Genomic DNA, 13310 nt, shown 5'->3' on the forward strand with positions numbered 1-13310 from the left:
AGCCAACTTTAGGACACTGGTCCACAAGAGACCTCCCAGCTCCACATAATATCAAATGGCAGAGATCTCCATCTCAACACCAGCACCCAGCTTCACTCAACGACCAGCAAGCTACAGTGCTGGACATCCTATGCCAAACAACTAGCAAGACAGGAACACAACCCAACCCATTAGTAGCGAGGCTGCCTAAAATCATAATAAGTCCACAGACACCTCAAAACACACCACCAGATATGGACCTGCCCACCAGAAAGACAAGATCCAGCCTCATCCACCAGAACACAGGCACTAGTCCCCTTCACCAGGAAGCCTACACAACCCACTGAACCAACCTTAGCCACTGGGGACAGCCACCAAAAACAACGGGAACTATGAACCTGCAGCCTGCAAAAAGGAGACCCCAAGCACAGTAAGATAAGCAAAATGAGAAGACAGAAAAACACACAGCAGATGAAGGAGCAAGATAAAAAACCCACCAGACCTAACAAATGAAGAGGAAATAGGCAATCTACCAGAAAAAGAATTCAGAATAATGATAGTAAAGATGATCCAAAATCTTGGAAATAGAGTAGACAAAATGCAAGAAACATTTAACAAGGACCTAGAAGAACTAAAGATGAAACAAACAACGATGAACAACACAATAAATGAAATTAAAAAGACTCTAGATGGGATCAATACCAGAGCAACTGAGGCAGAAGAATGGATAAGTGACCTGGAAGATAAAATAGTGGAAATAACTACTGCAGAGCAGAATAAAGAAAAAAGAATGAAAAGAACTGAGGACAGTCTCAGAGACCTCTGGGACAACATTAAACGCACCAACATTCGAATTATAGGGGTTCCAGAAGAAGAAGAGAAAAAGAAAGGGACTGAGAAAATAGTTGAAGAGATTATAGTTGAAAACTTCCCTAACATGGGAAAGGAAATAGGTAATCAAGTCCAGGAAGCACAGAGTGTCCCATACAGGATAAATCCAAGGAGAAATATGCCAAGACACGTATTAATCAAACTGTCAAAAATTAAATACAAAGAAAACATATTAAAAGCAGCAAGGGAAAAACAACAAATAACACACAAGGGAATCCCCATAAGGTTAACAGCTGATCTTTCAGCAGAAACTCTGCAAGCCAGAAGGGAGTGGCAGGACATATTGAAAGTGATGAAGGAGAAAAACCTGCAACCAAGATTACTCTACCCAGCAAGGATCTCATTCAGATTTGATGGAGAAATTAAAACCTTTACAGACAAGCAAAAGCTGAGAGAGTTCAGCACTACCAAACCAGCTCTACAGCAACTGCTAAAGGAACTTCTCTAGGCAAGAAACACAAGAGAAGGAAAAAACCTACAATAACGAACCCAAAACAATTAAGAAAATGGTAATAGGAACATACATATCGATAATTACCTTAAATGTAAATGGACTAAATGCTCCCACCAAAAGACACAGATTGGCTGAATGGATACCAAAACAAGACCCATATATTTGCTGTCTACAAGAGACCCACTTCAGACCTAGAGACACATACAGACTGAAAGTAAGGAATGGAAAAAGATATTTCATGCAAGTGGAAACCAAAAGAAAGCTGGAGTAGCAATTCTCATATCAGACAAAATAGACTTTAAAATAAAGACTATTAGAAGAGACAAAGAAGGACACTACATAATGATCAAGGGATTGATCCAAGAAGAAGATAAAACAATTGTAAATATTTATGCACCCAACATAGGAGCACCTCAATACATAAGGCAAATAGTAACAGCCATAAAAGGGGAAATCGACAGTAACACATTCATAGGGGACTTTAACACCCCACTTTCACCAATGGACAGATCATCCAAAATGAAAATAAATAAGGAAACACAAGCTTTACATGATACATTAAACAAGATGGACTTAATTGATATTTATAGGACATTCCATCGAAAAACAACAGAATACACATTTTTCTCTAGTGTTCATGGAACATTCTCCAGGATAGATCATATCTTGGGTCACAAATCAAGCCTTGGTAAATTTAAGAAAATCGAAATTGTATCAAGTATCTTTTCCGACCACAATGCTATGAGACTAGATATCAATTACAGGAAAAGATCTGTAAAAAAATACAAACACATGGAGGCTAAACAATGCACTACTTAATAACGAAGTGATCACTGAAGAAATCAAAGAGGAAATTAAAAAATACCTAGAAACAAATGACAATGGAGACACGACAATCGAAAATCTATGGGATGCAGTAAAAGCAGTTCTAAGAGGGAAGTTTATAGCAATACAATCCTACCTTAAGAAACAGGAAACATCTCGAATAAACAACCTAACCTTGCACCTAAAGCAATTAGAGAAAGAAGAACAAAGAAAACCCAAAGTTAGCAGAAGGAAAGAAATCATAAAAATCAGATCAGAAATAAATGAAAAAGAAATGAAGGAAATGATAGCAAAGATCAATAAAACTAAAAGCCGGTTCTTTGAGAAGATAAACAAAATTGATAAACCATTAGTGAGACTCATCAAGAAAAAGAGGGAGAGGACTCAAATCAATAAAAATAGACATGAAAAAGGAGAAGTTATAACAGACACTGCAGAAATACAAAGCATCCTAAGAGACTACTACAAGCAACTCCATGCCAATAAAAAGGACAACCTGGAAGAAATGGACAAATTCTTAGAAATGCACAACCTGCCAAGACTGAATCAGGAAGAAATAGAAAATATGAACAGACCAATCACAAGCACTGAAATTGAAACTGTGATTAAAAATCTTCCAACAAACAAAAGCCCAGGACCAGATAGCTTCACAGGAGAATTCTATCAAACAATTAGAGAAGAGCTAACACCTATCCTTCTCAAACTCTTCCAAAATATAGCAGAGGGAGGAACACTCCCAAACTCATTCTACAAGGCCACCATCACCCTGACACCAAAACCAGACAAGGATGTCACAAAAAAGAAAACTACAGGCCAATATCACTGATGAACATAGATGCAAAAATCCTCAACAAAATACTAGCAAACAGAATCCAACAGCACATTAAACGGATCATACACCATGATCAAGTGGGGTTTGTTCCAGGAATGCAAGGATTCTTCAATATATGCAAATCAATCAACGTGATACACCATATTAACAAACTGAAGGAGAAAAACCATATGAATATCGCAATAGATGCAGAGAAAGCTTTCGACAAAATTCAACACCCATTTATGATAAAAACCCTCCAGAAAGTAGGCATAGAGGGAACTTTCCTCAACATAATAAAGGCCATATAAGACAAACCCACAGCCAACATCATCCTCAATGGTGAAAAACTGAAAGCATTTCCACTAAGATCAGAAACAAGACAAGGTTGCCCACTCTCACCACTCTTATTCAACATAGTTTTAGAAGTTTTAGCCACAGCAATCAGAGAAGAAAAGGAAATGAAAGGAATCCAAATCAGAAAGGAAGAAGTAAAGCTGTCACTGTTTGCAGATGACATGATACTATACATAGAGAATCCTAAAGATGCTACCAGAAATCTGCTAGAGCTAATCAATGAATTTGGTAAAGTAGCAGGCTACAAAATTAATGCACAGAAATCTCTGGCATTCCTATACACTAATGATGAAAAATCTGAAAGAGAAATTAAGGAAACACTCCCATTTACCACTGCAACAAAAAGAATAAAATACCTAGGAATAAACCTACCTAGGGAGACAAAAGAGCTGTATGCAGAAAACTCTAAGATGCTGATGAAAGAAATTAAAGATGATACCAACAGATGGAGAGATATATCATGTTCTTGGATTGGAAGAATCAACATTGTGAAAATGACTCTACTACCCAAAGCAATCTACAGATTCAATTCAATCCCTATCAAACTACCACAGGCATTTTTCACAGAACTAGAACAAAAAATGTCACAATTTGTATGGAAACACAAAAGACCCCGAATAGCCAAAGCAATCTTGAGAATGAAAAACGGAGCTGGAGGAATCAGGCTCCCTGACTTCAGACTATACTACAAAGCTACAGTAATCAAGACAGTATGGTACTGGCACAAAAACAGAAAGATAGATCAATGGAACAGGATAGAAAGCCCAGAGATAAACCCACGCACATATGGTCACCTTATCTTTGATAAAGGAGGCAGGAATGTACAGTGCAGAAAGGACAGCCTCTTCAATAAGTGGTGCTGGGAAAACTGGACAGGTACATCTAAAAGTATGAAATTAGATTACTCCCTAACACCATACACAAAAATAAGCTCAAAATGGATTAAAGACCTAAATGTAAGGCCAGAAACTATCAAACTCTTAGAGGAAAACATAGGCAGGACACTCTATGACATAAATCACAGCAAGATCCTTTTTGACCCACCTCCTAGAGAAATGGAAATAAAAACAAAAATAAACAAATGGGACCTAATGTAACTTCAAAGCTTTTGCACAGCAAAGGAAACCATAAACAAGACCAAAAGACAACCCCCAGAATGGGAGAAAATATTTGCAAATTAAGCAACTGACAAAGGATTAATCTCCAAAATTTATAAGCAGCTCATGCAACTTAATAACAAAAAACAAACAACCCAATCCAAAAATGGGCAGAAGACCTAAATAGACATTTCTCCAAAGAAGATATACAGACTGCCAACAAACACATGAAAGAATGCTCAACATCACTAATCATTAGAGAAATGCAAATCAAAACTACAATGAGATATCATCTCACACCAGTCAGAATGGCCATCATCAAAAAATCTAGAAACAATAAATGCTGGAGAGGGTGTGGAGAAAAGGAACCCTCTAGCACTGTTGGTGGGAATGTAAATTGATACAGCCACTGTGGAGAACAGTATGGAAGTTCCTTAAAAAACTACCAATAGAACTACCATATGACCCAGCAATCCCACTACTGGGCATATACCCTGAGAAAACCATAATACAAAAAGAGTCATGTACCAAAATGTTCATTGCAACTCTATTTACATTAGCCCGGAGATGGAAACAACCTAAGTGTCCATCATGAATGAATAAAGAAGATGTGGCACATATATAGAATGGAATATTACTCAGCCATAAAAAGAAATGAAATTGAGCTATTTGTAATGAGGTGGATAGACCTAGAGTCTGTCATACAGAGTGAAATAAGTCAGAAAGAGGGAGACAAATACCGTATGCTAACACATATATATGGAATTTAAGAAAAAAAAATGTCATGAAAAACCAAGGGGTAAGACAGGAATAAAGACACAGACCTACTAGAGAATGGACTTTAGGATATGGGGAGGGGGAAGGGTAAGCTGTGACAAAGCGAGAGAGAGGCATGCACATATATATACTACCAAACGTAAGGTAGATAGCTAGTGGGAAGCAGCCGCATAGCACAGGGAGATCAGCTCGGTGCTTTGTGATCGCCTGGAGGGGTGGGATAGGGAGGGTGGGAGGGAGGGAGACGCAAGAGGGAAGAGATATGGGAACATATGTATATATATAACTGATTCATTCTGTTGTAAAGCAGAAACTAACACACCATTGTAAAGCAATTATACTCCAATAAAGATGTTAAAAAAATAAAATAAAATTAGAAGTTTTGTTAGAAACATTGAAAAAAAAATGAAGATATACAAATGACAAATAAACACATGAAACGATGCTCTACATCATTAGTCATTAGGAAAATGTTAATTAAAACCACAATAAGATTTACTACATATCCACTACAATAATAAAATTACCATACTAAATGTTGATGAGGATGTGAAGCTACTGGAACTCACACACAGCTAGTAGAAGTGCAAAGTGGTAACACTACTTTGAAAATCAATCTGGCAGTTTCTTTAAAAGTAAAACAGACACCTACCATATGACCCAGCAATCCTACTTCTAGATATTTACCCACGAGAAATGAAAATGTGTCTATACCAAAACTTGAACACAAATGTTCGTAACAGTTTTATTTACAATATAGCAAGAAACAGGAAACAATCCAAATGTCCTTCAATGGGTGCATGGGTAAACAAATCATAATATATCCATAAGCATTAGGGTTTTCCAAAGAAAGAACCAATGGGATATATATGTATGTATGTATGTATATCATAAGGCATAAAACTAACCATCACACCATACAATGGAATACTACTCAGCATTGAAAGAGAAGTATTTTATTGATATTTGATACAATAATATGGATGAATGTCAAAATAATCATGCTGAGTGAAAGAAGCAAGAAAAAAGTACACATGTATAATTCCATTTATATAAAATTCTAGAAAATGCAAACTAATCCATAGTTATAGAAAAATCAGTGGTAAGATCATTTAATATCAAATTTTAAAAGTAATTTTGTGCTGTTAGGATCCATGTCATAAATTCAAATCAGCAGATTATTTTTTAAAGAAAAAAATCAGAAGCTTATGTTTTAATATGTAAAATACAATAAAGCTATTCTCAGATCATAAGAAAAAAAAACCCAGATCAGTGGTTATCTGGGGATGGGGTGCAAAGAGGGAGGAATTAGGAAGGGACAATGAAACATTTGGAGGTGATGATTATATTCACTTACTTGATTGTGCTGATGGTGTCAGTGCTGAATACATATGTCAAAACTCATCAAACTGTACACTCTAAATAATGTATTTAATATTTTATTCTATTGTTTATTTTATTTAAAGATCTTCTTATATGTAAACTGTATTTCAATAGCACTTTTAAAAACACTCACATTTTAAAAGCGCTAGGTGTGCAAAGAAGCAGGAAAATATGATTCATAATCAAGAAAAAAATCAGCCAATAGCAAGAGACCCAGAAATAACAGATAGGCTGGAACTAGTTACAGGGATGTTAAAACAGCTATTTTAAATATGTTCTATATGTTCAAGGGTATAGAAGAAAACATAAACATGATGAAGAAGAAAAAGGAAGGGGTATGTGTGTGTAAAGAGTCTAAGCTGGTGAGTTTGAAAGCAAGAGTTTTTTTCTGTAGTTCTTGTCTATGGCAAGAACTTGTCTATGGCAAATGTGGACAGCTTTGAAGTAAACTAATGAGAAGAAATTGAAAACACACACGTATATCAGTTATCTTTGTATTATCATTTACTAGAATTTTAGAAATAATTTATACCATAGACTCTGGCTAAAACAACAACAACAACAAAATTATCTTGCCTGACTTGATTGCCTGCAAGCAGTTAGTGAATTTCAGTAAAGTAGCTTTTCTAAGAAAAAAGGAAAAAAAAATTTTTGAAACCAAGTCCTATGTTCTTCAGCTAGAATTTTTAATTTATTTTTTCTGGAAATACAATGGACTAGAAATAAAGTTTTAGGTTTTTTTTTTCTCTTGCCTACAGGAAGCAGTCTCAATCAGTCCCCATACATTCATACAGGTCAGCAAAGAACCTGATTTTTTATTTTTGGTAAGTCAATCACCAACAATTCCACAACATTTTTCAGATATCCCAAAAGGTTAATTCCTCTGCAAAGAAAGGAACAACTAGGCCTAGTGGCCACTATGTAAACAAAGAATCACTACGGAAAGAGACTGGAATCGAAAAATGTGCCACAGCACTAGAAACACTTTTATATCTTCAAAAACATATAGTTCCTGAGATTCAAAATAAGAAATATTTTTCTCTTAACTTAAAAAAGGAGATCCCTTTAAGTCAAAATAGCCAAGGCTCATGGTCCTCATTTCTCATTCTAACCAGAACTCAAGAGCAAGACTGATACAATATGCTTAACTACACCACTTTTACTCATTAAGGTCTTGGAGAAATAAAAACATTATAATAACAGATTAAATATCGTTAAGGGCTGCAACAGTAGGGATAGAGAAGAAGAGAAGTATTTACTGATATTTTTAAAACTGAGAATAAACGTACAAACCGATACAGATGGATCCCACTGCTTTGATGACACTCAGAAGTGTTCCTTCAGCTATTTTACTAATCTTTAGTAAGCGAACCAGTGGTGCAATTCCATTCCCTTCACATATTTGATTTTGGTGTATCCTGCTGTCCTTACTTAGCGCTATGACTGCTTCACCTCCTGGCAACAATAAGCAAGAAACATGTGTGATACTCCAATGTCTGGTTCTATATTGTACAGATTTATGCATAGAAAATAACTTACCAACATACTGCATTTTAGCTGATGGTGATAAAAGCATATTTATTATAAAGTTGTATCCAATCTGTTCTGCCATATACTTTCGTTGTTTTAGTGTTTGTCCTGCCAAGGCCCAAAGTGTTACAGCTCCTTGTTCCTTAACATCTATTTGAAATGCCTATTTAAAAAAGTATTCTATTCAGTCAATGAGGATTTATTGAATACCGTAGGAATCTATGTTTGATAAAATGTTTATTCTAGAATTGGTTTTAGTTTTCTTTTCACTTAATTACATTCAATATTGAATGCTTTATCTAAGAAAAATGAAAAAGAATCATAAAATTCCTACCTTGAGGAGTTTTAAAAGATATTTACTTAGTGATTTTTCCAGAAATGCTCTCTGTATAGCAGGGTTGTAACTTGCCAGTGCTTCCACAGCCATTGCACCCTTCACTTGAACACCAAGTTGTTTTCCCACAAAAAGAGCCACCAGAGGAGGAATGGCTCCTTCCATAGCCATAGCATCCTGAACTTCCTTATTGTCACGTGCAACCTCAGCAATTGTAACAGAAGATACAGCTGTCAACACATCTTCAAATGAATTCAAGAACCAGTTAAATAAATCTTTTAAAAAGTAAGAACATAAAAATGCAGCATATATCACTAGTTTCCCATATTTGAAAATCAAATTTATAGAGTTTAGAAAATAAAGAAAAATAGAAAAAATAAAACTGTCCAGACTTTCACCACCCAAGCACAAACATTTCATTTAATCTCATCCACTACTTTTATAAATATATATAATATGTAAATATAGATAACTTTAGTGTTACATATTTAATATAGTGGTACTATAAACACAGTATCCTGCATTTTAATTTACCGTAAAATTTTTCCCATTCTTTATGAACATCAGTGTCTCCTAAATATTCCATTAATGGGTGTATCACATTTCCTTAAACATTTGCATTTTAAAAAATAATGTGTTGTTTCCAACTTTTCACTGTTTTAAACAATGCTTAGGAGAAATCTTGGCACATTTCCTTCCTGTTTGTATTTTTTTCCCTTATGGTAAGAGTCCTAGGAACTATTGGAATAACTTAATACATTTGCAGTAAATTTATTTTCTTTTTCTCCCCTTTTTCTTCTTTTTTAAATTGAAGTATAGTTGACATACAATATTATGTTAGTTTCAGGTGTATAGCATAGTTATTTGATATTTAAATACATTATGAAATGATCAACTCAAAAAGTAACCATCTATTCCCATACAATGTTATTTCAATATTACTGGCCATATTCCTTATGCTGTATACTACAACCTTGTGACTTATTTTATAACTGGAAGTTTGTACTTCTTAATCCCCTTCACTTATTTCGCACAACCCCCAAACTCCCTTTGCCTCTGGCAATCACCAGTTTGTTCTCTGCATCTATGAGTCTGTTTTTATTTTGTTTGTTCATTTGTTTTGGTTTTTAGATTCCACACATAAGTAATATGATATTTGTCTTTGTCTGACTTATGTCACTTAGCATAATACCCTCTAGTTCCATCCATATTGCTGCAAATGGCAAGATTTCATTCTTTTTTATGGCTGTAAATATTCCATTGTGTATATATACTACATCTTCTTTATTCATTCATCTATCAGTAGGCACTTAGGTTGCTTCAATATCTTGACTATTGTTAATAATGCTAACTGAAAATAGGGGTGCTTTTATCTTTTTGAATTAGGGTATAAGTTTTCCTTGGGTAAACATCTAGAAGTGGAATTGCTGGATCATTTGGTAGTTCTATTTTTAATTTTTTGAGAAATCTCCACACTGCTCTCCATAGTGGCTGCACCAATTTACATTCCCACCAACAGTGCTAGAGGGTTCTTTCTTCTCCACACCCTCAGCAACACTTGTTATTTGCTATCTTTTTGATGATAGCCCTTTGAAGAGGTGTGAATGATATCTCATTGTGGTTTTGATTTGCATTTCCCTGGTGATTAGTGATGTTGAGCATCTTTTCATATGTCTCTTGGCCATCTGTATATCTTCTTTGGAAAAATGTCTATTCAGGTTCCCTGCCCACTTTTTAATTGGATTGTTAGGTTTTTTTTTTTTTTTTTTTTTGTAACGTTGAGTCATTTGAGTTCTTTATATATATTGGATATTAAGCTTTTATCAGATATATTGTTTGCAAATATTTTATCCCAATCAGTAGGTTGTTTTCTCATTTTGTTGATGGTTTCCTTTGCTATGCAAAGCTTTTTAGTTTGATTTAGTCCCATTTGTTTATTTTTGGTTTTGTCTCACTTGCCTGAGGAGAAATATTCAAAAAATATTGCTAAGATCAATGTCAAAGAGCATACTGCCTGTTTTCTTCTAGAAGTTTTAAAATTTCAGGTCTTACATTTAAGTCTTTAATCCATTTCAAGTTTATTTTTGTATACAGTGTAAGAAAGTGTCCAGTTTGATTCTTTTGCATGAAGTTGTCCAGTTTTCCCAACAGCATTTATTGAAGAGATTATCTTTTCCCCATTGTATATTCGTTCCTCCTTTGTCACAGATTAATTGACCATATAAGCATGGGTTTATTTCTGGGCTCTCTTTCTTTGCCATTGATTTATGTGGCTCTTTTTGTGCCAGCATGATACTGCTTTGATTACTATAGCTTTGTAGTATAGTTTGAAATCAGGGAGTGTGATACCTCCCGCTCTGTTCTTCTTTCTCAAGATTGCTTTGGCTATTTGGGTCTGTTGTGGTTCCATACAAATTTTAGGATCATTTGTTCTAGCTCTGTGAAAAATGCCATTGATATTTTATTAAGGATTTCATTGAATCTGTAGATTACCCTGGGTTGTATGGCCATTTTAACAACATTAATTCTTTCAGTCCACAAGCTTGGTACATATTTCCATTTATTTGTTTCAACTTCAATTTCTTTCATCAATGTCTTACAGTTTTTAGAATACAGGTCTCTCACCTCCTTGGTTAAATTTATTCCTAGGTATTTTATTATTTTTGATGGAATTGTAAATGGTATTGTTTTCTTAATTTCTCTTTCTGATAGATTATTAGTGTACAGAAACACAATGGATTTCTGTATATTAATTTTGTATCCTGCAAATTTACTGAATTCATTTATTAGTTCTAATAGTTTTTTGGTGGCCTCTTTCGGGTTTTCTATATATAGTAGTATAATTTCACCTGCAAACAGTGACAATCTTACTTTTCTCTTTCCAATTTAGAGTCTCTTTATTTATTTATTTTATTTTCTGATTGCTGTGGCTAGAACTTCCACTACTAGTTGAATAAGTGACAAGAGTGGGCATCCTTGTCATATTCCTGATCTTAGAGGAAATGCTTTCAACTTTTCACTGTTGACTATGATATTAGCTGTGATTTTGTCATATATGGCCTTTATTATGTTGAGGTATATTACCTCTATACCCACTTTGTTGAGAGTTTTTATTATAAATGGATGTTGAATTTTGTCAGAAGCTTTTTGTGCATCTATTGAGATGATAGAATTTTCATCCTTGGTTTGTTAATGTGGTATATCACACTGGTTAATTTGTGGACATTGAACCATCCCTGGGATAAATGCCACTTGATCATGTATGATCCTTTTAATGTATTGTTGAATTTAATTTGCTAATATTTTGTTGAGGATTTTTGCATCAATGTTCATCAGGGATATTGGCATGTAATTTTCTCTCTCTTTTTTTTTTTTTTTTTGTAGTTTCTTTGGTTTTGGCATTTGGGCAACAGTGGCCTCACAGAAGGAGTTTGGAAGTGTTCCTTTCTCTTCAGTTTTTTGGAATAGTTTGAAAAGGATGGGTATTAACTCTTCTACAAATGTTTGATAGAATTCACCTGTGAAGGGACTTCCCTGATGGCACAGTGGATAAGAATCAGCCTGCCAATGCAAGGGACACGGGTTTGATCCCTGGTCTTGGAAGATCCCACATGCCATGGAGCAACTAAGTCCATGCACCACAACTTCTGAGCCTGCGCTCTAGAGCCTGTGAGCCACAACTACTGAGCCCATGTGCTGCAACTACTGAAGCCTGTGCACCTAGAGCCCATGTTCCACAACAAGAGAAGCCACTGCAATGAGAAGCCCGCACACTGCAATGAACAGTAGTCCCCACTCTCTGCAACCAGAGAAAGCCTGTGCGCAGAAATGAAGGCCCAATGCAGCCAAAAATAAATAAATTAATTAAAAAAAAAAACCTTAAAAAAATACTTGTATACAAACGTTCATAGCATTATTTTTATTAAAAAAAGAATTCACGGGGCTTCCCTGGTGGCACAGTGGTTCAGAGTCCGCCTGCTGATGCAGGGGAGACGGGTTTGTGCCCCGGTTTGGGAAGATCCCACATGCCGCAGAGCGGCTGGGCCCTTGAGCCATGGCCACTGAGCCTGCACGTCCAGAGCCACAACGGGAGAGGCCACAACAGTGAGAGGCCTGCGTACCGCAAAAAAAAAAAAAAAAAAAAAAAGAATTCCCCTGTGAATTCTTTAGTTTATTGGGAGTTTTTTGATTAATGATTCAGTTTCACTGCTAGTAGCAGTCTGCTTCTATTTCTTCCTGATTCAGTTTATCCATTTGTTCTAGGTTGTCCAATTTGTCGGTGTATAATTGTTTGTAGTAGTATCTTATGATCCTTTGTATTTCTGTGGTGTCAGTTGGAATTTCTCCTTTTTAATTTATAATTTCATTTATTTGGGCCCTCTCTCTTTTTTCTTGATCAGTTTGGCTAAAGGTTTATCAATTTTGTTTATCTTTTCAAACAACCAGCTCTTAGTTTCCTTGATCTTTTCTATCTTTTTTTTGTCTCTAGTTCATTTACTTCCACTCTGATCTTTATTATTTCCTCCATCTACTAATTTTTTTGTTTGTTATTCTTTTTCTAGTTCCTTTAGGTGTAAGGTTAGACTGTTTGAGATTTTTCTCATTTCCTGGGATAGGCCTGTATTGCTAAACTTCTCTCTCAGAACTGCTTTTGCTAAGTCCTATAGATTTTACAAAGTTGTACTTTTATTTTTCTTAAGGTGTTTTCTGATTTCCTCTTTGATTTCTTCATTGACCCATTGTTTTTTTTTTTTTTAATTAACATGTAGTTTAGTCTCTATGTGTTTTTGTGTTTTTCCCATTTTTTTTCCTGTAATTGATTCCTAATTTCATACCATTTGGTCGGAAAAGATGCTTGATATAATTTCTATC

The 13310-nt window shown here is 35.1% G+C and overlaps 1 protein-coding gene across 1 annotated transcript in view; it reads right to left on the reverse strand.

Annotated features, from left to right (window-relative positions):
* The window catches only part of ANKAR (ankyrin and armadillo repeat containing), an 84473-nt gene that overhangs the window by 26186 nt on the left and 44977 nt on the right, over window positions 1–13310 (reverse strand). Inside the window, exons 14-16 of the mRNA XM_060152466.1 lie at window positions 8439–8680; window positions 8114–8267; window positions 7868–8029 (exon numbers count right to left, since the gene is read on the reverse strand). Of these exons, the coding sequence (XP_060008449.1) occupies window positions 7868–8029; window positions 8114–8267; window positions 8439–8680 (558 nt within the window). The remainder of the gene's footprint in view (window positions 1–7867; window positions 8030–8113; window positions 8268–8438; window positions 8681–13310) is intronic.

The sequence above is a fragment of the Lagenorhynchus albirostris genome, chromosome 6 (genome assembly GCF_949774975.1).
Source record: "Lagenorhynchus albirostris chromosome 6, mLagAlb1.1, whole genome shotgun sequence".
Classification (NCBI taxonomy): domain Eukaryota; kingdom Metazoa; phylum Chordata; class Mammalia; order Artiodactyla; family Delphinidae; genus Lagenorhynchus; species Lagenorhynchus albirostris.